Here is a 25,575-nt window from a genome sequence, read left to right as displayed (position 1 = left end):
ACATAGGTTTTATTTAACTTTCACTGTCTTGCCTGCCTCTAGATTTCTCTGATAATTAACACTCCTGGGTACCACTAGGTTTTTTGGAGTAGAGGGGAAGATTAAAATTAAGGCTTTTTGTTTTTATAGGGAAATAGTCCTTTCCTGATAAAAAGTGTTCTGAGAATGAAACCACTGAGAAAAATTTGTAATACATATGCCTTTGACATTTCATCAGTGATTCTTGAACATGAGGTTTTGGCAACAAAGCTTAAATATGTGACAGTTGTTATCAGTTAAACACTTCACAGAATTTTAAATCTGTTTTCTTGATTAACATTGACCTTTTCCTTAAGCCTATTAACCAGCTGATATAAATTATTACACTTCCATTTGCTGTATGATTTATATTCGATTTATAGGAGTAAATAATTTTACTTTCCAAAGTACCCATCAAATTTATATTTTGAAAAACATTAGAGGCTCTTTCTTGTGTATTTTTATTTGCATTATTTTTTGCCTTACCACTGATCTTAATAGCTTATGTTCATTCAATGAAGTGCCTTAATTAATATTTTATTATTTTCATTAAACATTAATTATTTTTTGAGCCTGGAAACATCTTGATTTTTTATTTTAGGAGATGCTGAAGAAGTGTCATCTTTGTATGGAATCAATAGTACAAGCCAAAGATAGACAGGCTGCTGAAGCAAACAAAAATGCCAGTATTTTATTAGAAGAGTTAGACTTGGAAAAGGTAATGATAACCTTTACATGTGAAAATACCTACTTTTTTCCCTTTCTGCTATATTCCCTTTAGTTTGTAATCCTTTTTAAATGTTTCATTTTGTTGCTTTTGCTTTAAATTATGTACATGGTTTTCCCGCCAAGTTTGGCTCAGAGAGAATTAAGAGTATTTTAAATGTCATTAAAAGAATTTTCTTTGTAATCAAATTATAGGAATTGCATTGACCTGAAAGTCAGAAAACCTAGCTGCTAATGCAGCTTTAGTCTTATCTCAACTAATGAGCTCTTAATCCCCATCCAAACCTATACTTCAAAGATCTTAGACCTTGTAATTTGTTAACCATATATTTACTAGAAGTACCAAATGCAGTACTGAGGCATAACCAACTAGTGAAATACATCTTGGTGGAATGTTTAAAGAGTGTATCTTTTAAATGGGTGAATTCTCATGTACTTTTCTCTTTCAGGCAGACTACATCATTTCCGTCTTCCCAAGGGGAATATAATACTCCAAACAACATATAGTTTGGGCAGTTCCATAGCTCCTTTTTTACTTCCCCTTCCTATCAATAACACTGTCCTCAAGAATGTAATAGAAATAGTAATCATGCAGGAAATTTATAAAGGATAGTGATAATCACAACCTTTTGGATTTGAGTCAGGCCCATTTTTGCTATTATATTTGCAGACTTTGTTACACTATATATTTCATTATTTCATTTTGCATAAAGAAAATATGGCCCTGGATGGTTTGGCTCAGTGGGCAGAGAATTGGCCCGCAGAGTGAAAGGTCCTGGGTTTGATTCTGATCAAGGGCATGTACCTTGGTTGCAGGCTTGATCCCTGGCCCTAGTTGGGGCACATGCAGGAGGCAGGGAATCAATGTGTCTCTCTCATAATTGGTTTCTTTTCTTTCTTTCTTTTTTGTTTTGTTTTGTTTTGTTTTGTTTATCCTCACCCCAGGATATTTTTCCATTGATTTTTAGGGAGAGTAGAAGAGAGAGGGAAAAACAGACTTTTTAATCACAAAAGGATGCCTACCATGTTGTAGGTACTCAATAAATATTTGGTGAACAATTAAATCTTTACATATTAAATGTAAATTAAATATTTTTTTCAATCCTCACCCCATATGAGAGAAACATATCCATTGGTTGTCTCCTGCATGCTCTCTGACCAGGGCCCAGGCAGGAGAGGAGCCTGCAACCAAGGTATGTGCCCTTGACCCGAACTGAACCTGAGACCTTTTGGTCCACCGGCCCACTGAGCCAAGTCGGCTAGGGCTATCATTGATGTTTGTATCTCTTCTCTCTCTCCCTCTCCCTTTCTCTCGGAAATTAATAAAAATAAAGAAAATATGAAGTATTCTAAACACTTTATTCTAATTTAAGTGTGAAAATATCCAGTTATTTTCTGGAAAAATGTATTTAATATTGGGTATTCTTCATTTTAAAACTTTCTGATTTAGATTCTGATCAAACGAAAGTTAGCTTTTTGGCTAATTTGAAGTTTTTTTTAAAAAGCCCATTGAGAGTAATTATGAAAAATACTGTAACTATTACTTGACCTATTTTCACATTTATTTATTAAAAATCTTTATTGTTGAAAGTATTACATTATGTCCCCTTTTTCTCCCATTGGCCCCCCACCTGGCCCCCTCCCCAGGCCTCCACCACCCTATTGTCTGGGTTATGCATATATGCATAAAAGTTCTTTGGTAGATCTCTTCCCATCCCCCCTCACCCCCCCACCCCTACCTTTCCTCTGAGATTTGACAGCCATTTCTTTCATTTTTGTGAATCTAAACATTTTTTTCTATAGCTGAACATAGACATCTATTTTTAAATAAAATCTTTATTTTTCTCATACCTTTGATCATACATTACATTAAATACATTTAGAATTTATTGCATACATATGGATTACAAAGTAGGAAGCAGCTTATTGTCTATTCTCAATCAACTTCATTGTTTTTTCTTTATTACAATATTGTGTTCAGTTTAAACTGTGAAATATGCAAAGATGACTAAAGAAAAGCATAGTCATCATAAGTTAATAACTAAAGTCATAAACCTTATATGGTAACTAAAGTTCTCAACTCTATAATTACCTATAAAGTCTTTTAAGAGCCTACATGATGTATCCACCCACACTACTCCTTACACCTCTCTGGTCTTTTTTTATTCCTTTCTTTTGGTCACTTTGCTCCATCCATTGTCCATCCTCTTTTTGCCCTTGCTGTGCCTTCTGCCTTGAATGTCTCATGCAGATGCTCATATTTTATTCTCCCTTCCACAAATACTCTTCTTACTCTTGTAACTAATTTTTGCTTTCAAACATTCTAAATATTTTATTTAGTTATTTTGTTTATCTCTCCCACTAGAATATATGCACCACAAAAGGATGCCTTGCATGCTGTAGGTACTCAATAAATACTTTTTAAGAAAATCATGCAAGCCCTAGCTGGTTTGGCTCTATGGATAGAGCATTGGCCTTTGGACTAAAGGGTTCTGGGTTTGATTCAGGTCAAGGGCACATGCCGGGTTTTCGGGCTCCATCCCCAGTAGGGGGCGTGAAGGAGGCAGCCAATCAATGATTATCTCTCATCATTGATGTTTCTAGCTCTCCCCTCTCCCTTCCTCTCTGAAATCAATCAAAAAAATAAATCATGCAAGCCCTGGCCGGTGTGGCACAGTTGGTTGGGCATTGTCCCATGCATCCAACAGTTGCCGGTTCACTTCCCAGTCAGGGCACATGCCCAGGTTGCATCTGATCCTTAGTGAGGGTGTGCAGGAGGCAGCCGATAATTGTTTTACTTTCACATCGAAACACTTTCTCTCTCTCTCTAAAACTCAATAAAAAAATCCTAAAAAGGAATAGTGCAAGCATATTATTGTAATACTTGCTTTTTCCCCTCAGTAACTGATGGATATTGTCAAATGATAGTGACTTAAATAGCTGCAGAATATATCCCATAGTAAGTTTGTTTCCAGCTTTTTATCACTACAAAAAATGTTGCAATAAACATCCTTATACATACTTTCTTATATTTTGGTGCTTTTATTTTTACAGAGTAAGTTTCTTTGCTTGGGCCAATATGTTTTAAATTTTATACTTTCAGAATATTTTCTTACTCTACCATCAACAATACATCAGTGTCAATGTCTTGAATTCTTTTTTTCAAACCTCACCTGAGGATATTTTTCCCTGGATTTTTTTTTTTTTTTTTTAAGAGAGAGAATGGAAGAGAGGGAAAGATAGAGAGATATATCTGTGTGAGAGAAACACATCAATTGGTTGCCTCCTGCATAAGCTCTGACCAGGGCCTGGGCCAGGGAGGAGCCTGCAACCAGGTATGTGCCCTTGCCCTAAACCCGGGACCTTTCGGTTCCCAGGCTGATGCTTTATCCACTGCACCAAATCGGCTGGGGCTTGAATTCTTGCCAACATTTACCTTGATGTTCGTGCTTTCAAGAACCTTAGATTTAAAGCAAGTCAAAAGGAATTTTCAAATTACACATGTTTCTATCATATTAAACCTCAAAGGTGATAAATAATTTTTAATTATAAATTAATTAAACGTTAAGTTGATTCATATGCACTGATACTTTATAAACAATTTTGAATGGGGGTGGTACATAAAATTCTAAATTATGGAGAAGTTTCTATAATTTCAGTATTTCTATTTGAAGAATGACCAGATTGGGATTTGATAGGGTTTGGTTCATTAGTTTTTAGTTATGATTTACTTCTAGGAAAATAATACTTGCCATTTGAAAGACAGTACATTTTGGCTCCACCATTTCTGATTTAGAAACATCACTGGAATTGGTCTTATTTGGTCTAAGCTGGATTTCTACATGGGTAACTTGTTGCTTATATAAACATGTTTTTTTGACCAGCCTAATTTGAAAATTTTGGTTAATAGATTTGTAAGAACTGCTGCTGAGGATGGTCCCCATTATATTTACCAGATTCATTTCCTCATCATTATTCAGCAAACATTTATTTACTGAGCATTTACTATGTGGCAGAGTCTCCACTTTGGAACAGTTCATCCTGTCGAACTATGGAATTTTCAGTTTATTGCTTGTTCTCTTAGGACATTAACAACTAGGTTTTGTTCTTGGCTGTTAGAACCCTTAGTCGATATTGTTGGTTTGCGTTTTTGATATTTGTTTCACGCTTCCACTTTACTACTTACTGTTGCTCTTCCTACCTTTTCTTTATTAACATTCATAGCCTTTTAGGGAGAAATGTGGGGTACATTTTTACAATATTTGTAATATATATTTTCAGGGGTTTTTTTTGCCATTACCTAAAGCTATTAATATGCCCATCCCACAATCTCAATTTTATACATTTCATTCTCTGATTGAGCTTCCTATCTTTTCAGTTTTACTCCCTCTAGAATTCTACCTCCCGTAATCCTGGCAATACTCTGCTTACCAATAAAATACAGGATCCATTTATCCTACCACCCTTCATAGTTCCTTATTCTTTTCTTTCTCCTTATTCTCATCTGTACCCTAGTAACTGAATGTGTGTAGAAAAACAACATTCAACCTTGATGACTAATTTTACTTTAAATGTGTGACAGCGAACCCTTCAATGCTACCCAAGAGTCATTCGCTATTCCCCTAGTTTGGTTCATTCTCCCAGCCACTATTTATTAATTTCTTCTTTAGCCGCTGGCTTTGAGTACATCCTCTTCTTCATTTTCACTTGATGACCTAGCATCCTACATCAGTGATAAAACTGAAGTATCAGAAAACTGCTAAAACTTATCCTACTCTATCTACCTACCCACCAATCCCTGTACCCATATACTTTCTACCAGTTACTAAATAAACTTTGTAACCAGTCCCTGAATTTGGTCTCTCTTGCAAAACACTGGTGTAGCAATTATCTTTTCTATGTCATTTATCCCCCACTCCTGGATTATTCTTATCATCACACAAGCTTATTTATCCCATTTAAAAAAACAACAACACTATTTCTTCCAATCCTCATTCTCCCCAATTTTTAGTTACAAACCCATTTTCTTTGCTCCTCGTGTCTAATCTTCAATTCTTTCTTTCTCTTGAATCTACTCCTGCTATGTTCTCACTCCCACAATTCCACCAAAATAAACTACTTTTATGGTCTTCAGTGACTTTCATGTAGCTGAATCCAGTGATTACTACTCTATCCTTATCACTTTCTTCATTTCGCTTTCATTATAATACCTGTCTGCTCTGCTTGTTCCTCCTTGTCTCCCCTCTTAGTTGGTGAGCCCCTTAGCTCATTACATGATCTAGTTTATCCACTGGTCATTCATCCTACTTCTTAGCTTTAAATACATACCAGCTGATCCCTAATTTGTATCATTAGCCCAGACACCTTCCCTAAACACTATTTTCGCATATCCAACTTGCTACCCAACATGCCCATTTGGATACTTAGATAAACCTTTCATACGGGTATTCTTAACTCACAATTCTGTCTTGTAATTGCTCAGGCTAAAAACCTTGAAGTCATTGTTGATTTCTGTCTATTCTCTAATGTTTTGGAAAATCTTGTTACCTTTGCCTTAGAACTACGCATATCTAGAATCTTTATCACTTTTCATCACTCCTCACCCTGGTTGAAGTCATTAACATCATTTCTTACATGTATTACCTCAGTAGTTAACTGGTCTCCCAGATTCCATTATTGCTCTTTATTCTCTCTTCAGTGCTTAGAGTAATCCTCTTACATCATTTAAATCAAATCATCACTCTTCTCAAAACCCTCAGAATAAGAAGATCAAGCCCTGACCGGTTTGGCTCAGTGGATAGAGCGTCGGCCTGCGGACTCAAGGGTCCCGGGTTCGATTCCTATCAGGTGCATGTACTTTGGTTGCGGGCACATACCCAGTGGGGAGTGTGCAGGAGGCAGCTGATCGATGTTTCTAACTCTCTATCCCTGTCCCTTCCTCTCTGTAAAATCAATAAAATATATTTTAAAAAAAGAAGAAAAAAAGATCAATTCTTTAAAACACCTGCCAGGCCTTAGGTGAACAAGCCCCCTAATACTCTTTTTTTTTTTTAAATATATTTTATTGATTTTTTACAGAGAGGAAGGGAGAGGGATAGGGAGTTAGAAACATCGATGAGAGAGAAACATCGATCAGCTGCCTCCTGCACACTCCCCGCTGGGGATGTGCCCGCAACCAAGGTTACATGCCCTTGACTCGAATTGAACCCGGGACCTTTGAGTCCGCAGGCCGAAGCTCTATCCACTGAGCCAAACCAGTCAGGGCCCCCCCTTAATACTCTTGACAGTCCTTTTTTACTATTTTGAGCTACACTGGCCTACTTGAAAATACAACTTATGCACTGGCTGTTTTCTTTGCCTGAAATGCTGCATACCTTTTAGATGTTTGCTTAAACTTCACTTTCATGAGGCTTACACTGATCACCCTGTTTAAAATTAAAACCCCTTGCCATAGCCAGTTTTTCTTAGTGGTTAGAGTGTCAGTGTGTAGACTGAAGGGTCACAGGTTCTGTTCCAATCATAGGCACTTACCTTGGTTGCAGGTTCCCCAGGCCCAGTCAGGGCACCTGTGCAACCAGTCGATGTGTCTCTCTCGTATCAACATTTCTGTCTCTGTGTCTTTCATTCTTAAAGAAAAAAAAAAAATCCAGTGGAAAAAATATCCTCAGGTGAGGATTAACTGTTCCCATATACACACTTCTTTTCCCCCTGTTCTAGTATTCCTGTTTTACATTGTATGTAACACCTCTTTAGAAAATAGGTACAGTGGGCAGATTTTTGCATGTGTAAATACAGCCACTGTGGATGGAACATATTTGTGGAGGGAAATATTATGTTGTTGCTCACATATACCGTGTAGTTAGGCCTACCATGGTTGCGTCTGTACCGAACATGTACATGCTCTTTTTTCTTGTAATTATTTTCTAAAAATTACAGTGTAACAACTATTTACATAGCATTTACATTGTATTGATTATAAGTCATCTAGGGATGATTTAAAGTATACAGGAGGATGTGTGTAGATTATATGCAAATACTAAGCCATGTTATGTAAGGGACTTAAGCATTCTCAGATTTTGTTACCTGAGGTGGGGTATGTGTGTGTGTGTCATGGAACCAATCCCCCATGAATACCGAGGGACAACTGTAATGTTTTTTATGATTATCGTCTGCATATCCCCCAACCCCCAATTAAATGTTAGCTTCTTCAGCTTCATGAGAGCAGGGATAGTTTTGTTTAGTTTACTGAAGAGTTTTAAGAGACCTGAACCATGCTGAGTACATATAGGGTATCAATAAATTCTTGTTTGATTTTGCTCCTCACATTTTTATCTCTTTTCTGTTGATATCACTTCCCATTATTCAGAAATGAACTCTTGATGTCACTTTCATCTTCTCACTTATCTTACTTCCCATTCCCTACATCCACTTAATGACTTAGTGTTGTAAATTAATTTAATCCAGTGCCTGAAACGGTAACCCCCCTACATATTAACTGTATTGATGTCATCATCATCACTTTTACTGAGCTTTGGCAATTTCTGTATTAGCTTCTGTTCCATCCTCTTGAGTCATCTCTTCTCATTATTGCAATAGGCTTCTTAACAGTCTCCCTTTTAAATAACTAACTTTGCCTCTGTCACTTTTTGCCTTCATTCTAATCCTTCATCCTAGTGTAATTTCTTTCACAGTTCCCTTAGTTTTCTAATACACAGGTGGGATTGCCTCACTCCCTCTTCAGAAAACTTTCCGTCTCTCTTCATTATCTACGTGGGACATTCCGAACATTCAGGTTCTCCTATCTTAATTTTCCAGATCCATCATTCACTATGGTTTTCTACTCCTCACATATCTCATTCACTTTCATATATCTACATTTTTGTGCAGGTGGTATTTCTTTAGTCTGGATTACCTCTTCCTAAATCCTTACGTTCTCATTTTTAAAATCTTAACTCTTAAATGGTACTTTGTTCCTGATTCCTCACTTAAAGGGCACCAACCCAGCTGGTGTTTTTTCCTTTTCCACAGTAAGATTATTCTACAACTTGACTCTTCAAAGCCTCTACCCTCCCCCCACATACTCCTAATCCCCTGTAAGTGAAATGAGGCCCAGGCAGGTTTCTTGTGAACAAATTAGGATGTAGACTAAATATCTTACTGTTTTCCTGTACCTCCAGACTTATTTGAATCTTAATGGTTTTATTCTGTTTTCTTTGGGATCTTGTATCAGTTTTTACCACCTCCCCCATACTCCTTTATCTTTATCTTGAGTATCTGCTATTTCATCAAGTACTACCCTCTGCCTACAACTTAAGGTAACTATCCTAATGAAACTTTATTACCTCAAACTTAGTATTTTATTTCCTTCTCCAAATATTTTAAGAGAATAATCTTATTGACTCTGTTACCAGAAAGGGGACCTAGCTCTGAGTGGATCTGCCTAGGGCCAGCTAGTAAAGTGTGAGTTCTTGGCTTCGTACAAAAAATAAAATCACAACACAATCCAGGTGAATTTTAGAGGACTAGTATTAAAGCTGGGGGCAATGAAACAAGGAAGGGCTGGGGAAATGAGCCTAGGCTGATCTGCTTTGGTTCACTAAGAAGTCAGAGAAAAGGGGGTCTTGGGGACAAGAGCAGGGGATTTGCCCAGGATGAACTGCCACTGCCCCTTGCTGCCCTGGTTGCAAGCCTTGTGGGGTTCTTTAGAGTTTAGGAGATGTGTGCCTATGGGGAAAGAATGGGGGGGGGGGTGCTGTGGGGCACGGGCATGCTCCTCAGAGGGAGAGCATGCTCTGTGCTGGACCTTGGTTTTGGGGGGTTTTAAAGGCTGGGCATTTAGACTGACCGGTGTGGCTCAGTAGTTAGAGTGTTGGTCAAGGGCAAGTACCTGGGTTGCAGGATAGATCTGGCCCAGATGTTTCTCTCTCTGTCTTGTCGCCCCCCACCCCCCCCCTAAAAAAGGCTAGACGTTAAGGGGAAGTCTTAGGAGAGGATCTCAATAGAATATTCATCATCTTTATGCTGATATACCAAAATGAGGTTTATTATCTTCATCTATCATTGGGTGTAGTTGGCAAGTGGCACTTACTGGTTTCTGCTGTCTCCCTGAGTAGCGTGATTGTTTACCCTGGTTGGGGAGAAGTGCAAACCATTTACGCTTAGGGAAAATAGGATTTAATAGATGGCTGAAAACTGTAGTTTAGCTCTCTTAGTTTCCCTATTCTATTTATCCTGGCTTATTAGCCTGTTTCAACTCTACTCTTTATATTTTTAATCCTCAATCCAGGATCATTTGCCTGCTCCCCCATTATTCCAATGAACTGTGGCAGAGATCAGCAGTGCCATCTTTACTGCCCAGTCCTGTTACCTCTTTTCAGTTCTTTGATACTTTGTGATTTGCCTTCCTTCATGACACTTTCCTCATTGAAGCTGCTTTCTTCTGATTATCTTCCTGTGCCCTATTAAGGTCTTCTGTAGTTTCATTTACTCTCCCTCTTACGTATTGGATATTCTCCCCTTTCCTCCTCAGGCACACATAATTGTACACTTGTATAGTTATAATTTCTTCCTTTCAGTAATCTCATTTAATTCATTAATTCAACTACAACCTACAAATTTATGATGCCTCTTAAATCTGTATCTATCTTGTCTAATTCTTAAGTTTTAGAGAGCGCCATGCCTTTGCAGCCACAGTCTCAGGTCTCTCCCCCAAAAAGAGTTTCACTAGGACCTCTGAATTCGTGCCCCATTTTTTAGTGAGTCCAAAGTTAGTAAGATCTATGAGGTTATCAGAATACTAGCTTTAGAACTTCAAAATTGAGAAACAAGAAAGGCTTAGCCCTAAGGCTGAACTATAAAAGTTTGGTATCTAGGCTCTTCCTGTTGCCAGAGGGCTAGCTTTCACTGAACTCTTTAAAGCTAGAGGCATTAGCATACCTGAGATATAGCCACACCCCAACACTAAGACCTGCCCTGGCCCATCACTCCCACATCTTGGCCACCTGGGCTTAGATGAAAGCTTGCTTTCTGATTTAAACTTGTCTATTTTTGAAAAGTTCTTCCTGGGAGCAGGAGTGGAATAGAGGGAGCCAATGGGGGGAAAAGGGGACATCTGTATACTTAACAACAATAAAGATAAATTAAAAAATAAAAAGTAAATAGAAGATGTAGCCAATAAAGAAAAAATTCTTTCCCTCCCTTGAATAGTAATTACAATTATCTCCTGCCACTGGACAAATTTAAAAATGCAGCCCACAAAAACTACCCATCCTGACCTAGTCAAAAGTCTTAAACTTCACTTGTTATTTTGATCCCCCAAAAGCTATTTCCTGTACCTTTCTCAAGGTTTTTCTGTTCATACAGACATAATATAACTTAAAATATGTATTATTCCTAACTGATTTGGAGAGGCTTTATATCTACAGCCTCAGTCGCCTTGAAAATATTTTTCTGCCACACCCTTCACCCCCACTTCCACTTTTCCTCTTCCCCTGGCACTTACCCATTCTTTCTATCAAAATCAGAGCAAAACAGGACGACAGCCTCCCTCCTTGGAGTTCAGGCAGAGAAAGCATTTTTCCTGAGGACCAACCGGTAGCCCCACTAAAGCAATGAGCTGAGTCGGCACATGCTCAGTTCCTTCTTTTAAAACCACCAATCATATATAACTCCTCCTCCCAGACAGTGACCTAGGGAGTGAAAGTCACCAAACAATTACCGTTTTCTTCTTAGTCCTTTTGAAAAGTCAAAAGTTCCTCTCTCCTTCTTCAGACTGGAGTTTCTAGAGGCCCACCAAAAGTTTCTAGGGGTGCTACTAAGAAAATTTCTACAATTTCAACTTCCATTTGTATTCTTTCCTGAAGTCTGTCTGCCTGAGAAAGTATCAGTTTTCTACAGATTCTCCTGAACTGTTTTCCTTTTCAGGAATAAAAGTCTTATCTCTACCCCCAAAGAGAATGTAATTATGGTGCATTGCCCTAGGGTGTAAAAACTTCAAAGCTGTGCAAAACCTTTTGGACTCCTAACTGGGATAATTTGAAAAGGCAGGGTGAGCCCTAGCTGGTTTGGCTCAGTGGATAGAATGTTGGCCTGTAGACTGAAGGGTCCCAGGTTTAATTCCGATTAAGGGCACATACCTGGGTGTAGGAGGTGGGCAGGAGGCAGCTGGTCATTGATTCTCTCTCATTATTGATGTTTCTAACTCTCTCCCCTCTCCCTTCCTCTCTGAAATAACTTTTTAAAAAATTAAAAGAAAGAGAAAAAGCAGGATGAGTGTCTAGCAAAAGCAAAAGACTTAAAGAATGAAGTTAGACATTTTCTGATGAAAAATAATGTTAATTTGGCTTATGAACTTGTCTTTGAGCTCTGGTTTCATTAGTTAGGACATTGGGATATTTTTCATAAACTGAGTATCATTGTTTTGACATCTAATATTTAAAATATAAAATATACAGAATACTAGGTTATGGGCAGGGAGTACCTTTTTTTTTAGTTTGAAAATATCTGTAAGAGTATATACAAACAAAGGAGTTTGAAAGTTTTTCCCACTTTATGAACCAAGGAGAAAAATGGAATAGTTAAAATAGCTTGTTAAGACATATTATTTGACTTTGAAACTTATGCTTAACTTTTTTTACTTATGAAAGTAATATGTACTCATTTTGACAAATAGAAACAACGTACAGATATATAAAGTAAAATTAAAAGTCGCCATCTTCCAGCTAACCCTCTCCAGTCCCACTCTCTAGAGATAGTCACTAGTAAGCCTTTGATATTTATCCTTAGTGGGGCTGTTTTTTGTACTTTTACAAATAGACTCACATGAGGGTGGCCTTCCCCTATAAATGGGAGAATTTGTCTGCACTGTGCCTTTTTTTTCTCTCCTAACAAGTGTAAATTGTGAGAATTTTCCAAAGTATATATTTAGACAGTCATTTTATGAAGAATAAATTCTTAGGATAAGCAGTTTGTAATTTTCATAGGAGGTTTCCAAATTACCTTTCCTAAAATGTAAATATAGCCGAAACCGGTTTGGATCAGTGGATAGAGCGTCGGCCTGCGGACTGAAAGGTCCCAGGTTCAATTCCGGTCAAGGGCATGTACCTTGGTTGCTGGCATATCCCTAGTAGGAGATGTGCAGGAGGCAGCTGATCGATGTTTCTAACTCTCTATCTCTCTCCCTTCCTCTCTGTAAAAAATCAATAAAATATATTTAAAAAAAAAAAAAGTAAATATATATACCCATAGCAGTATAGGAAACAACTTATTTTCCAAAGCTCATGCTGATATATCTTTTTTATTTTTGCCAAATTAATGAACAACACATGCTATGGGTATATGTTTAGTGATTAGGAAGCTACATATTTCTTTATCATTCACCCATTTTAAAATTAGATTTTTATCATTAATTTCATTTTGATCCTTTGAAAATATTTTCTCTTTGAGTATATAGTAAATATATACTTTGAGTAATATTTTCTCTTTGAGTAGGATAGTAAGAAGCTAAGAAAATTCCAGGACAAGCAGAATAGGGAAACTAAAATCCTATCTTCCCTAAACCAAGGATACTTACCAGTAAAAGGTTTTCACTTCTTCCCAACCCAGAGGGTAAATAGCTTAAATCACTGAACTCAGGAGACAGAAAAGAAATTAGTGTCATTTGCCAGCCACACCCAAGGACAGACAAATTAAGAGAATAAATCTTTTTGTTTCATCAGCATAAAGTTGATGAATATCCTCCCTTAAGACCTCCCCTAAATGCCAGCTTTTAAAACCAATGAAAAGGAAGATCCCAATAAGCTTTCCCTCCAGTGAGTATGCCCATGCCATTCCTGTGCCCCCCCCCCCCCCCCCCACACACACACACAGGCTCCTATCTCCTAAACTCCAAGGAACCTCAGGAGACTTTGAACCAGGGGAGCAATGGGCAGTGGCAGCTCTTCCCAGGCTAACCCCATGAACCTGTCTCCAAGGCTCTCTTTTCTCTGACTTCCCTGTAAGCCAAAGCGACCCAGCCTAGGTTCTCCTGTTGCTTCTTCTATGCCCTTTCTTATTTCACTGTCCTAACTGTGTTTTGCTGAACACAATAAACTCTTGCTTGCTTTTCTACACTTTGACTCGTAATTGAAATCTTTCCTTCAAGAAAATAAGAACCCAGGTCTTGTCAATTCCCCGGTAACAATATCTTTTTTATTTTTGCCAAATTAACAAATGACACATGGTATCTTGCTATTTTTATTCTTTTTTTAAATCCTCACTTGAGGATATTTTTCCATTGATTTTAAGAAAGTACGGAAGGGAGGGAGGAGGGGGAGAGAGTGAGAGAGAGAGAGAAAAACATAGATCGGAAAGAGACATCGATTGGCTGCCTCCCACACGTGCATAACCTGGGCCATGGAGCAAACCTGCAACTGAGGTCTATGTGCCCTTGGCTGGGAATTGAGCCTAAGAGACCAGTTGGTGTGCAGGCTCTAACCACTGAGAACACAGTCCAGGGCACCCATTTTAAAATTAGATTTTTATCATTAATTTGATCTTGAGTCTTTAAAAATATTTTCTCTTTACAGCGATTAGAATATAATCTCGATCAAATAATTAAGCTATATGACTTTGAATTTTATGATATCCCAGTTTTCATGATAACATAGACCAATTTTTTCCCATGGTAAATTCCAGTGTTGTTCTGTTTTATTGATCCTTTAACAGTTAAGAGAAGAAAGCCGGAGGCTGGCTTTGGCTGCCAAAAGAGAAAAGCGAAAGGAGAAGAGAAGAAAGAAAAAGGAAGAACAAAGAAGAAAACTAGAAGAAATAGAAGCAAAAAATAAAGAGAACTTTGAACTCCAAGCTGCTCAAGAAAAAGAAAAGCATAAAGTTGAAGGTATTTTTCTCTACAAACCATCTAATTTGTTTCATATAATACATTGTATTGAAAATTATATTTTTAAAATATCAGTAACTTAGGTAAAATTAGATTTCTAAATTACTGCTAAATTACCAAATATGTATGCAGTGTGTGTGTGTGTGCGTGTGTGTGTGTGTATTCTACCTCCTCTAGCCTTTTAATTTGAAAAAAATTTGAACTAAAGAAATGTTTAAGGATTAGTATGTTGAACACCTGAATATCACCTAGATTGTTAAAACGTTTTGGTACATTTGTTTATCTTTATTCCTCTTTTTTTGAACAGTTTGCTTGTAAGGTGTATGTATCATGCGAAATTGCCCCTAAAGACTTGATTATTTCCCAGAAAAACGACATATTTTACATAACCACAATAACATTATAACATCCAAGAAATTTAATTATATAAAACATTCAATATACAGTATATAGTCACATTTATAAAATTGTCCCCCAAATAATTCTTACACTTGTCTATTATACATTGTTTAGGACTTAGAGACATAGAATAGATCAGTCATATTTATCTCCTTATGATGAATGCTGGAATGCCTGATGACTTTATGTCTAATAGAAGCAAATAACTCCTGGTTTTCTTTCTTGAAGTACTTAAAGATAAATATATTCTAAGAATTCTTAGAATTTGCTAATTCATTATTGGTACTTTTACAGATGAGCCTGAAGTCTTGACAGAGCCTCCAAGTGCCACAACCACTACTACTATAGGTATATCTGCAACCTGGACAACTTTGGCAGGTTCCCATGGTAAAAGAAATAATACCATAACTACAACCAGTTCAAAGAGGAAAAACAGGAAAAATAAAATGACTCCAGAAAACGTTCAAATTATATTTGATGATCCACTACCAATCTCATACAGTCAGCCAGAGAAGGTGAACGGAGGAGAGTCAAAAAGTAGCAGTACCAGCGAGAGTGGGGACAGTGATAACATGAGGATTTCCAGCTGCAGTGATGAAAGTAGTAACAGCAATAGCAGCCGAAAGAGTGACAATCATTCACCTGCTGTGGTTACTACCACTGTGACCAACAAGAAACAGCCATCAGTTCTGGTTACATTTCCAAAGGAGGAGAGAAAATCTGTTTCTGGCAAGGCTTCAATAAAGTTAGTTCCAATTTTTATTTTTATAATTTATAGTATCATGAAATGCTTGTTGCTAAATTTTTTTATAAATCCAGTAAAGAACAGCAGAACAAGAATTTGCCTTTGTTTTGACAACACAATTTCATTTGATTTGAAAAATAAGCTACTTTTTAGATTTCATATTAATGAGAGATAAAATTATTTTTACTATGTAATTTATTCATTTTGTTAAACTTAGCCCATAAAAAGTATTGATTATGGGTACTCAGTGATTATTATTGTGATTAAACTCCTCTAAATTTTAACTCTAGATAGCATCTTTTTTTGTTGTTGTTAATCCTCACTGGAGGATATTTTTCCTTTGATTTTTAGAGAAAGTGAAAGGTTGGGAGTGGAGAGAGAGAAAAACCACCTCCAGCATGCACATGCCCCAACTGTGGGAAAAGGGCAAACTCTAAACCGAAGTATATACCTTTGACCGGGAATCGAACCAACAACCCTTAGGTGCTCAGGCTGATGCTCTAACCACTTACCACACTGACCAGAGCTTTTTTTTCCTTTTTTTTTGCTCAGTCCCTACCCCACCAACATCTGTCAGCCTGCTCTCTATGAGTCTCTCTCTGTTTTGCTTATAAGTTCATTTTGTTCATTAGATTCCACATATGAGTGAAATTATATTCTACTTGTCTGTCTCTGACTGGCTTATTTCACACAGTGGTCGGCAAACTGCGGCTTGCGAGCCACATGTGGCTCTTTGGCCCCTTGAGTGTGGCTCTTCCACAAAATACCGACTTCTGCACATGGGCCACGAAGTTTCAGTCGCACTGTACGTGCGCGCCCGCACGTGGTATTTTATGGAAGAGCCACACTCAAGGGTCCAAAGAGCCGCATGTGACTCACGAGCCGCGGTTTGCCGGCCACTGATAATGCTTTCCAGGTTCATCTTTGCTGTTGCCAAGTGTAAGGTTAGGTTTTTATGGCCACATAGTAGTCCATTGTGTAAATATACCATAGTTGTTTTTTTTTATCCACTCATTTACTGATGAACACTTGGGCTGCTTCCAAATCTTGGCTATTGTAAATAATGCTGCAATGAACATAGGTGTGTGTATATTTTTTTGAATTAGTGTTTCAGGTTTCTTTGTATAAATTCCCAAATGTGGAATCGCTGGGTATTAAGGCAGTTTGTTTTTTTTAATTTTTTGACATAACTCCATGCAGCTTTTCACAGTGGCTGCACCAATCTGCATTCCCACTAACAGTACACGAGGGTTCCCTTTTTTTCACATTCTGGCCAACACTTGTTTGTTGGTTTATTGATGACAGCCATTCTGACAGGGGTAAGGTGCTATCTCCTTATGGTTTTAATTTGCATTTCTCTGGTGATTAATGACCTTGAGCATCTTTTCATGGGTCTATTTGCCTTCTGTATATCCCTTTGGAGAAGTGTCTATTCACATTTTTTGCCCATTATTTAATTGGATTGTTTTTTATGTGGCGAGTTGTATAAATTCTTAATAAATTTTGGGCTATTAACCCATTATCAGATATATCGGCAAATATGTTCTCCCATTCAGTGGGTTGTCTTTTGAGTTTGTTGAAGGTTTCCTTGCTATGTAAAAACTTTTTAATATGTTGTAGTCCCCTTTGTTTAAATTTTTTCTTTTGTTTTTCCTTGCCCTAGGACCGTGGTCGGCAAACTGCGGCTCTTTGGCCCCTTGAATATGGCTCTTCCTAAGCCTTAGGAGTACCCTAATTAAGTTAATAACAGTGTACCTACCTATATAGTTTAAGTTTAAAAAATTTGGCTCTCAAAAGAAATTTCAGTCTTAATACTGTTAATATTTGGCACTGTTGACTAATGAGTTTGCCGACCACTGCCCTAGGAGATATATAAGAAAAAATGTTGTTATGAGAAATGTCCAAGATTTTACTGCCTATGTTTTCTTCTAGGATTTTTATGGTTTCAAGTCTAACATTTATCTTAAAACCATTTTGAGTTTATTCTTGTGTATGGTGTAAGAAGGTGGTCTAGTTTCATTTTTTTCATATATCTGTCCAATATTTCCAGTACCATTTATTGAATAGATTATCTTTACCCCACTGTATATTTTTGCCTCCTTTCTTAAATATTGACCATAGCCCTGGCTGGTGTGTCTCAGTGGTTAGAAAAGGGGTCTCTGGTTCGATTCCTGGTCCAGGGCACATACCTGGGTTGCAGGTTCGATTCCTGCCCTGGTATGGGTACATGGGGGAATCAACCAATCTATGTATGGAAGTCTCTCTCCATCTTTCTCTAATTCTCCCACTCTACTCCATCTCTGCCCCTCCCTTCCACTCTCTAAAATTCAATGTAAAAATATCTTCAGGTGAGATTAACAAAACAAAAAGCATTCATTGATTGTAAAGATGTTGGTTTATTCTGGACTCTATATTCTGTTCCAGTAATATATATGTCTATTTTTATGCCAGTACCATGCTATTTTGATTACTATGTCCTTGTACTATAGTTTGATATTAAGTAGCATGATTCCTCCAACTTTGTTCTTCTTTCTCAAGGTTGCTGTTGCTGTTTGGAGTCTTTTGTGGTTCCATATAAATTTTTGGAATATTTGTTCTAGTACTGTGAAATATGCCATTGGTATTTTGATAGGAATTGAGTTGAATCTATAGATGATTTTGGATAGTATGGACATTTTAGTGATGTTAATTCTTTTAATCCATGAACATGATATATGCTTCTACTTGTTTGTATCTTCTTCAGTTTCTTTCTTGAGTGTCTTATAGTTTTCTGAGTACAAGTCTTTTATATCCTTGGTTAAATTTATTTCTAGGTATTTTAGTCTTTTTGAAGCAATTGTGAATGGGAATGTTTTCTTAGTTTCCCTTTCTGATAGTTCATTATTGATGTATAAATATATGCCACTGATTTCTGAATATTTGTTTTGTATCTTGGTGGAATCTTTAGGTTCTATATACACAGTATCATGTCATCTGCAAATAATGACAATTTTAATTTTTTCCAATTTGGATTCCTTTTATTTCTTCTTCTTGTCTGATTGTTGTGGATAGGATTTCTAGTACTATGTTGAATAAAAATGGTGAAAGCATGCATCCCTGTCTTATTCCTGATCTTAAGGGGAAACACTTCTAGTTTTTGTCCATTGAGTATGATGTTGGCTGTGGGTTTGTCATATATGGCCTTTATTGTGCTATGTTCCCTCTATTCCCACTTTGCTGAGAGATTTTATCATAAATGGTTGCTGGATTTTATCAGATGCTTTTTCTGTGTCTATTGATATGATCATGTGGTTTTATCTTTCATTTTGTTTAAGTGATGTATCCCATTTACTGATTTACCGATACTTTATCAACCTTGCATCTCCAGAACAAATCCCACTTGGTTATGGTTTATGGTCTTTTTAATATGTTGCTGGATCAAGGTTGCTAATATTGTGTTGAGGATTTTATCATCTCAGTTCATCAGGGATATTGGCCTATAATTTTCTTTCTTTGTAATGGCTTTATCTGGTTTTGGAATTATAGGATAATGCTGGCCTCAAAAAATGAGCTTGGGACTCTTCCTTCCTCTTGAATTTTTTTAATAGTTTGAGAAGGATAGGTGTTAGTTATTTGAATGTTTGGTAAAATTCATCTGTGAAGCCATCTGGTCCAGGAGTTTTGTTTATTGGGAGGTGTTTTATTTTTATTTTATTTATTTATTTTTAAAATAATATATTTTATTTATTTTTTACAGAGAAGAAGGGAGAGGTATAGAGAGTTAGAAACATCGATCAGCTGCCTCCTGCACACCCCCTACTGGGGATGTGCCCGCAACCAAGGTACATGCCTTTGATTGGAATCGAATCTGGGACCCTTTGGTCTGCAGGCCGATGCTCTATCCACTGAGCCAAACTGGTTAGGGCTTACTTTTTTTAAATTACTGCTTCAATGTCATTAGTTGTAATCTGTCTATTCAGATGCTCTGACTCTTCCTGATCTAGTTTTAGAAGATTGTATATTTCTAGGAATTTTATCTATTTCTTCCAGATTGTCCAATTTGTTGGCATATAGTTATTTTCTAGAAACTATCTTTTAAAGTATTTTCATATTATGCTAAGTATTGAAAAATGAAAAGTAAATTTGTTATTTGGGTACCATGTTCATTCTAAAAATAAATAAAACAATTGCCCAACGGGTATGGTTCAGTGGTTGAGCATCAACCTATGAACCTGGAAGTCATGGTTCGATTCCCAGTCAGGGCACATGCTTGGGTTGTTGGCTTGTTCCCCAGTAGGAGGCATGCAGGAGAAAACTGATCAATGATTCTCTCTTATCATTGATGTTTATCTCTCTCCCTCTCCCTTCCTCTCTGAAATCAATAAAAATATATTTTAAATAAAACAATAAAATGACGTAAATGATTGCCTTTATCATTTAAAAATTCTACATCTGCTCTATATTTAATGTACTTATCCTTTCTCTGTTAAAGATTGTCAGAGACTGTCACTGAAGTGACCAGTAATTCTCTGTCCACTTGCACAAAATCGGGTCCATCTCCCCTTTCTTCTCCAAATGGGAAGTTAACTGTAGCAAGTCCTAAGCGAGGACAAAAGAGGGAAGAAGGATGGAAAGAAGTTGTAAGAAGGTGAGTACTTTTTTCCTTGATTGTTTTTCTCAGTTTTTAAATATGCTCTATTTCAAATTGAAATATGGATTATTACCTTACAGTTAAATTCCTCCAAGTATTTCAGAGGTTGCAGACTGGTGGCCCAAGGCCGAATCTCGCTAACAGAGACGATCTACATCATATTTTAGATGATAAAAACACACAACAGCATATGTTAATATTCTTAAAAATTAGGAGCTTTTTACATAAAAAGATGACTGTTATCTGCTTAATCCTTATAGGTAGTGGTATTTGATAGAGAACTCATGTAAGTTTTTTAAGGTGAACGATAGATGGTGTTTTGTTCAGATTTGTAATCTCAGAGCCCAGGTAATGTCTAATGCATGCTTGTAAGTATTTGAAGAATGAGTAAATATTGGTTTTAAACTTTACTACACACCCAGAAAGGATTTTAAATCTTTGATAACCTATGTTAAAGAACTCCCTAGAAATTCCATCAAAAAATTAGACTTTTGATTATTTGAAGCAACAGCTTTCTTTATCTCTGTCTTTTTCTCACACATACACATTAACTTATTCACATACACTGTTGTAGTCATTGAAATCACAACATCCAAGTACTCTGTACGAAAATAAGGTAATTCAGTTTTTCCATGTGCAATTTTATATTGTGATTACAAAGACATTCCTAGCATTTCAAAATAATAATCACTGATTCATTATTCTCTTTAGGGAAGAAGGAATTGTCAAGAAATTTAGATATGTATATAAAAGGGCCGGGGTAATATCTTACCTTTTTAAAATATAACTTTTAAATATGTTTTCATTGATTTTAGAGAGAGGAAGAGAAAAGGAGATCAAACATCAATAAGCCATGGATTGGCTGCCTCCTGCACGCGCCCTACATGGGGATCAAATCCGCAACCCGGGCATGTGTCTTAACCGGGAATTGAACCATGACTTCCTGGTTCATAGGTCGACACTCAATCACTGAGCCATGTCAGTCGGGCTGTTTTGCTTTTTTTGAAATCTCAGTGGGTTCTGTTTCTCATACTACTGAACATTCTTTTAGTGAGTCTCTATGTCTGGATAATTTTAATGCCTCCAGAAGAATGCAGGGAAACAAATTTTTAATGTCATCCTTTCAGCTACGTATTAGAGAATAAAAAGAAGAATGTGAACCAATCACCTGAATGTGCCCACAAGAAACCATTCTTACCTCCTTGGGCTGGATTAGATGCTCTAACCACTGTTTATTTAGTTTATCTTATTAAACCACTCTAGGCATGGTATTATAGCTCTAACTTGGTGTCTACATAGTCAGTATACATATGGGCAGAAACCCATGTCTCTCTTATTTGCTATTTTATTTGCATTAGCACAGTGCATGTCTACATAGTATGTACTTTACACATATTTATGAAGAATGAAAATCAACAAAACAATCTTTCGTCATTATATTTTCTCTTTCCCCCCTCCCCTCCTTTCCCTTTCCCTTCAGTCCCCTCCCCTCCCCTCCCCTCCTTTTTCCTGTAATTCCTAGTTGCCTTTTATCACCTAGAGTGAGAATAGATAGAAAACGCTTATTCAACAAAAATCTATTCTGTATTTTCAAAAACATATTTTAGTAGTACTCTCTCTTTTAATGACAACCACTGAAACTGATGATTTATTTTAATTTATCTTTGCAACTTTTAAACAGGTCGAAGAAAGTATCTGTTCCATCAACTGTGATATCCAGAGTGATTGGAAGAGGAGGCTGTAATATTAATGCTATTCGGGAGTTCACGGGTGCACACATAGATATTGATAAGCAGAAAGACAAGACAGGAGACCGGATAATAACTATAAGGCAAAATTTTATCTCTTATGTTTTCTTCCTTTGTGTTATATTGCCCTATAGATAATGAAATACAAGCATTTGAGTTTTCAATGGAACTTTGCATTTAATAGCATACTTTTTAAAAATTGGAATTTTAGAAGATAACCTTTATAATTTTTTCACATGAAGTATTTCAAAGGGCTTTGAAGGCATATTTCTTGTGTGCAACAAAAGTTTAGATAATCTTTTTCTTACATAACTGTTCATATGACATTCTTAAAATTTATTCTGAGACTTTTAAAAATAATTCCTTAACAACACATTTTAAGGAGGTTTTCATCTTTCTTTTAAGTTAGCATTTGAACTTTTGTATTCTGAGATTTTGTCCTTAGAATATGAGCTCATAATAGATTTAAACTTGAAGTGGATATTTGTCTTGAAGTGAATATGTGTGTACCTGAATACCCTTAAAATAAAGATGAAATTCTGAGGAACCATAAGTTTGGTGCCCCTTCACAGTAATAGGAGAACTGAACTGATAGTTTCATAGCTTATCTTGTGTTTATTCTCCTCTCCTATCTTGTTTTCTCTCTCCTGGACTAGGTCGGTGGTCACAGTCTGCCTTATCTAGAGCAGAGAAAAGCAGATACCATTTATAAGTAATTTCCCCTTTAGGTTTTTTTTTAAATATATTTTTATTTATTTCTGAGAAGAAGGGAGAGGGAGAGAGAGATAGAAACATCAGTGATGAGAGAGAATCATTGATCGACTGCCTTCTGCACGACCCACACTGGGGATTGAGCCTGCAACCTGGGCATGGGCCCTGACTGGGAATTGAACTGTGATCTCCTGGGTCATAGGTTGACACTCAACCACTGAGCCATGCCAGCTGGGCCCTGTTAGGGTTTTTGCTATCAAATATTTTCCTGAAGAAACAACACTTAGGGTTTGACCTTATTAATATTGTTTGTATTATCAGGATTCCTTTCATTTTGAGACATTATTCCAGAGAATTATAATAATTGTTCTAGAGAAACCACTAATAAGTATGTCATTGATGGAGTTATCTTAAGTACCAGGATTTAAAATAAAATACTGTTTTCTTTCTCAGTTCTATTATTTTCCTTGTTTACTTTGCTTTTAGTAATGATCAACTGTTTAACTTACAGAAACATTATAGATTAAATATTTAAGTGCAGTAGTTTTTCTAATATATTTTATCGTAGGAAAATTATTTTTTAATCTAAGGAAACAATAGTAAATGGAATTTCTAGAAAATAAGTCACTATTCCTTTGAAAAATAAAGTGGCTTGTCAGGACATTGTATGGCTTTATTTGCAGAATACCTTAAGAGTTGGCTATTGTTCTCTCTATGTACGTATATACACACATGCTAATGAATTTAGGCTTTACGTATTTAAAAATAGACCTAATTTTTTTTGTCAACCTACAGGGGTGGCACTGAATCAACAAGACAAGCAACTCAGTTGATCAATGCTCTGATCAAGGATCCAGACAAAGAAATTGATGAACTTATTCCAAAGAATCGTTTGAAAAGCTCAGTAAATTCCAAAATAGGGTCCTCAGCACCTACCACCACTGCTGCTAACAGTTCCTTAATGGGAATTAAAATGACGACTGTAGCTCTGTCATCAACATCTCAAACTGCCACAGCACTCACTGTGCCTGCAATTTCTTCTGCATCTACTCACAAAACCATAAAGAACCCAGTGAATAATGTGAGGCCTGGTTTTCCAGTTTCTCTTCCATTAGCATATCCTCCTCCTCAGTTTGCACATGCTTTGCTTGCTGCTCAGACTTTCCAGCAGATCCGTCCACCAAGGTTGCCCATGACCCACTTTGGAGGTACTTTTCCACCAGCTCAATCCACTTGGGGTCCTTTTCCTGTCAGGCCTTTGAGCCCTGCCAGAGCTACTAACTCACCTAAGCCTCACATGGTGCCTCGCCATAGCAATCAGAATAGCAGTGGTTCTCAGGTGAATTCAGCAGGTTCTTTAACTTCAAGTCCAACAACTACAACCAGTTCATCAGCTTCAACGGTGCCTGGTACATCTACAAATGGCAGTCCAAGTTCACCTTCTGTCAGAAGGCAGCTTTTTGTCACAGTTGTGAAGACATCCAATGCCACCACCACAACGGTAACAACCACAGCAAGCAACAACAGCACTGCACCCACGAATGCCACATATCCCATGCCTACTGCCAAAGAACACTACCCGGTATCATCCCCATCTTCCCCATCACCACCAGCTCAGCCAGGAGGGGTTTCTAGAAACAGCCCTTTGGATTGTGGAACAGCATCTCCAAATAAAGGGGCATCTTCCTCTGAACAGGAAGCAGGTAGTCCTCCAGTAGTAGAAACAGTAAATAATAGACCTTCAAACAGCAGCAGTTCTGGGAGTTCATCAGTTCATTCTGTTCAGCAACAACCTCCAGGATCTGTTTCTCAGGAGCCAAGACCACCTCTTCAGCAGTCTCAGGTTCCTCCTCCGGAGGTTAGAATGACTGTTCCTCCTTTAGCAACAAGTTCTGCTCCGGTGGCAGTGCCTTCTACTGCCCCAGTGACTTACCCCATCCCCCAGACACAAATGGGATGCTCCCAGCCTGCTCCAAAAATGGAAACCCCTGCTATTAGACCACCCTCTCATGGCACAACTGCCCCTCATAAGAATCCAGCCCCAGTTCAGAATTCATCTGTTGCAGTCCTCAGTGTCAATCACATTAAAAGACCTCACAGTGTTCCCTCTTCTGTTCAGCTACCTTCGACCTTAAGTACACAAAGTGCTTGTCAAAATTCAGTACATCCAGCAAATAAGCCCATTGCTCCCAATTTCAGTGCACCCTTACCATTTGGGCCCTTTAGCACATTGTTTGAAAACAGTCCTACTTCTCATGCCTTCTGGGGAGGATCAGTTGTTTCATCTCAGTCAACACCAGAATCTTTGCTATCAGGAAAATCCTCATATTTGCCAAATTCAGATCCTTTACATCAGTCTGATACTTCCAAAGCTCCAGGTTTTAGACCACCATTACAGAGACCTGCTCCAAGTCCCTCAGGTAAGTTTGTATTTTCTGATATTCCGCAGCTGCTCATTTACACAAGTGATGTGAAAACTCATAGCCATTTTCTAATATTTTTACTTTAGGCCAGGTAGACAGAAATTGCTGTATTTTTTAAACTCAGGTGTTCTAATCTTTTTAGAAGTATAGTGGATTTTATTTTGAATTTCCCATGAATAAACTTATCAGGTATATTTTTCTCTCAATGTAAAAAGTCTCTTATGTTTTAATTTATTAAGGTAATACCATTTTGTTAATTATATTTTATTTCAAATTGTATTTTATTTCAAATAAAATAT

The 25,575-nt window shown here is 37.2% G+C and overlaps 1 protein-coding gene across 10 annotated transcripts in view; it reads left to right on the top strand.

Moving 5' to 3' along the window:
- The window catches only part of ANKRD17 (ankyrin repeat domain 17), a 174,475-nt gene that overhangs the window by 127,992 nt on the left and 20,908 nt on the right, over nt 1-25,575 (top strand). For all 10 annotated transcript variants that reach the window (XR_004972115.1, XM_036336032.1, XM_036336022.1 and 7 more), the window contains 6 exons: nt 620-736; nt 14,449-14,620; nt 15,314-15,764; nt 20,236-20,391; nt 22,076-22,225; nt 23,649-25,273. Coding sequence is in view for 9 of the 10 variants with exons in the window: in XM_036336032.1 (XP_036191925.1) it covers nt 620-736; nt 14,449-14,620; nt 15,314-15,764; nt 20,236-20,391; nt 22,076-22,225; nt 23,649-25,273 (2,671 nt within the window). In the remaining variant the exon portion in view is untranslated. The remainder of the gene's footprint in view (nt 1-619; nt 737-14,448; nt 14,621-15,313; nt 15,765-20,235; nt 20,392-22,075; nt 22,226-23,648; nt 25,274-25,575) is intronic.

This window comes from Myotis myotis, unplaced genomic scaffold (genome assembly GCF_014108235.1).
Source record: "Myotis myotis isolate mMyoMyo1 unplaced genomic scaffold, mMyoMyo1.p scaffold_m19_p_1, whole genome shotgun sequence".
In the NCBI taxonomy this organism is placed as follows: Eukaryota; Metazoa; Chordata; class Mammalia; order Chiroptera; family Vespertilionidae; genus Myotis; species Myotis myotis.
Note: the sequence above shows the minus strand (reverse complement) of the source record. Positions and strands in the feature narration are given on the sequence as shown.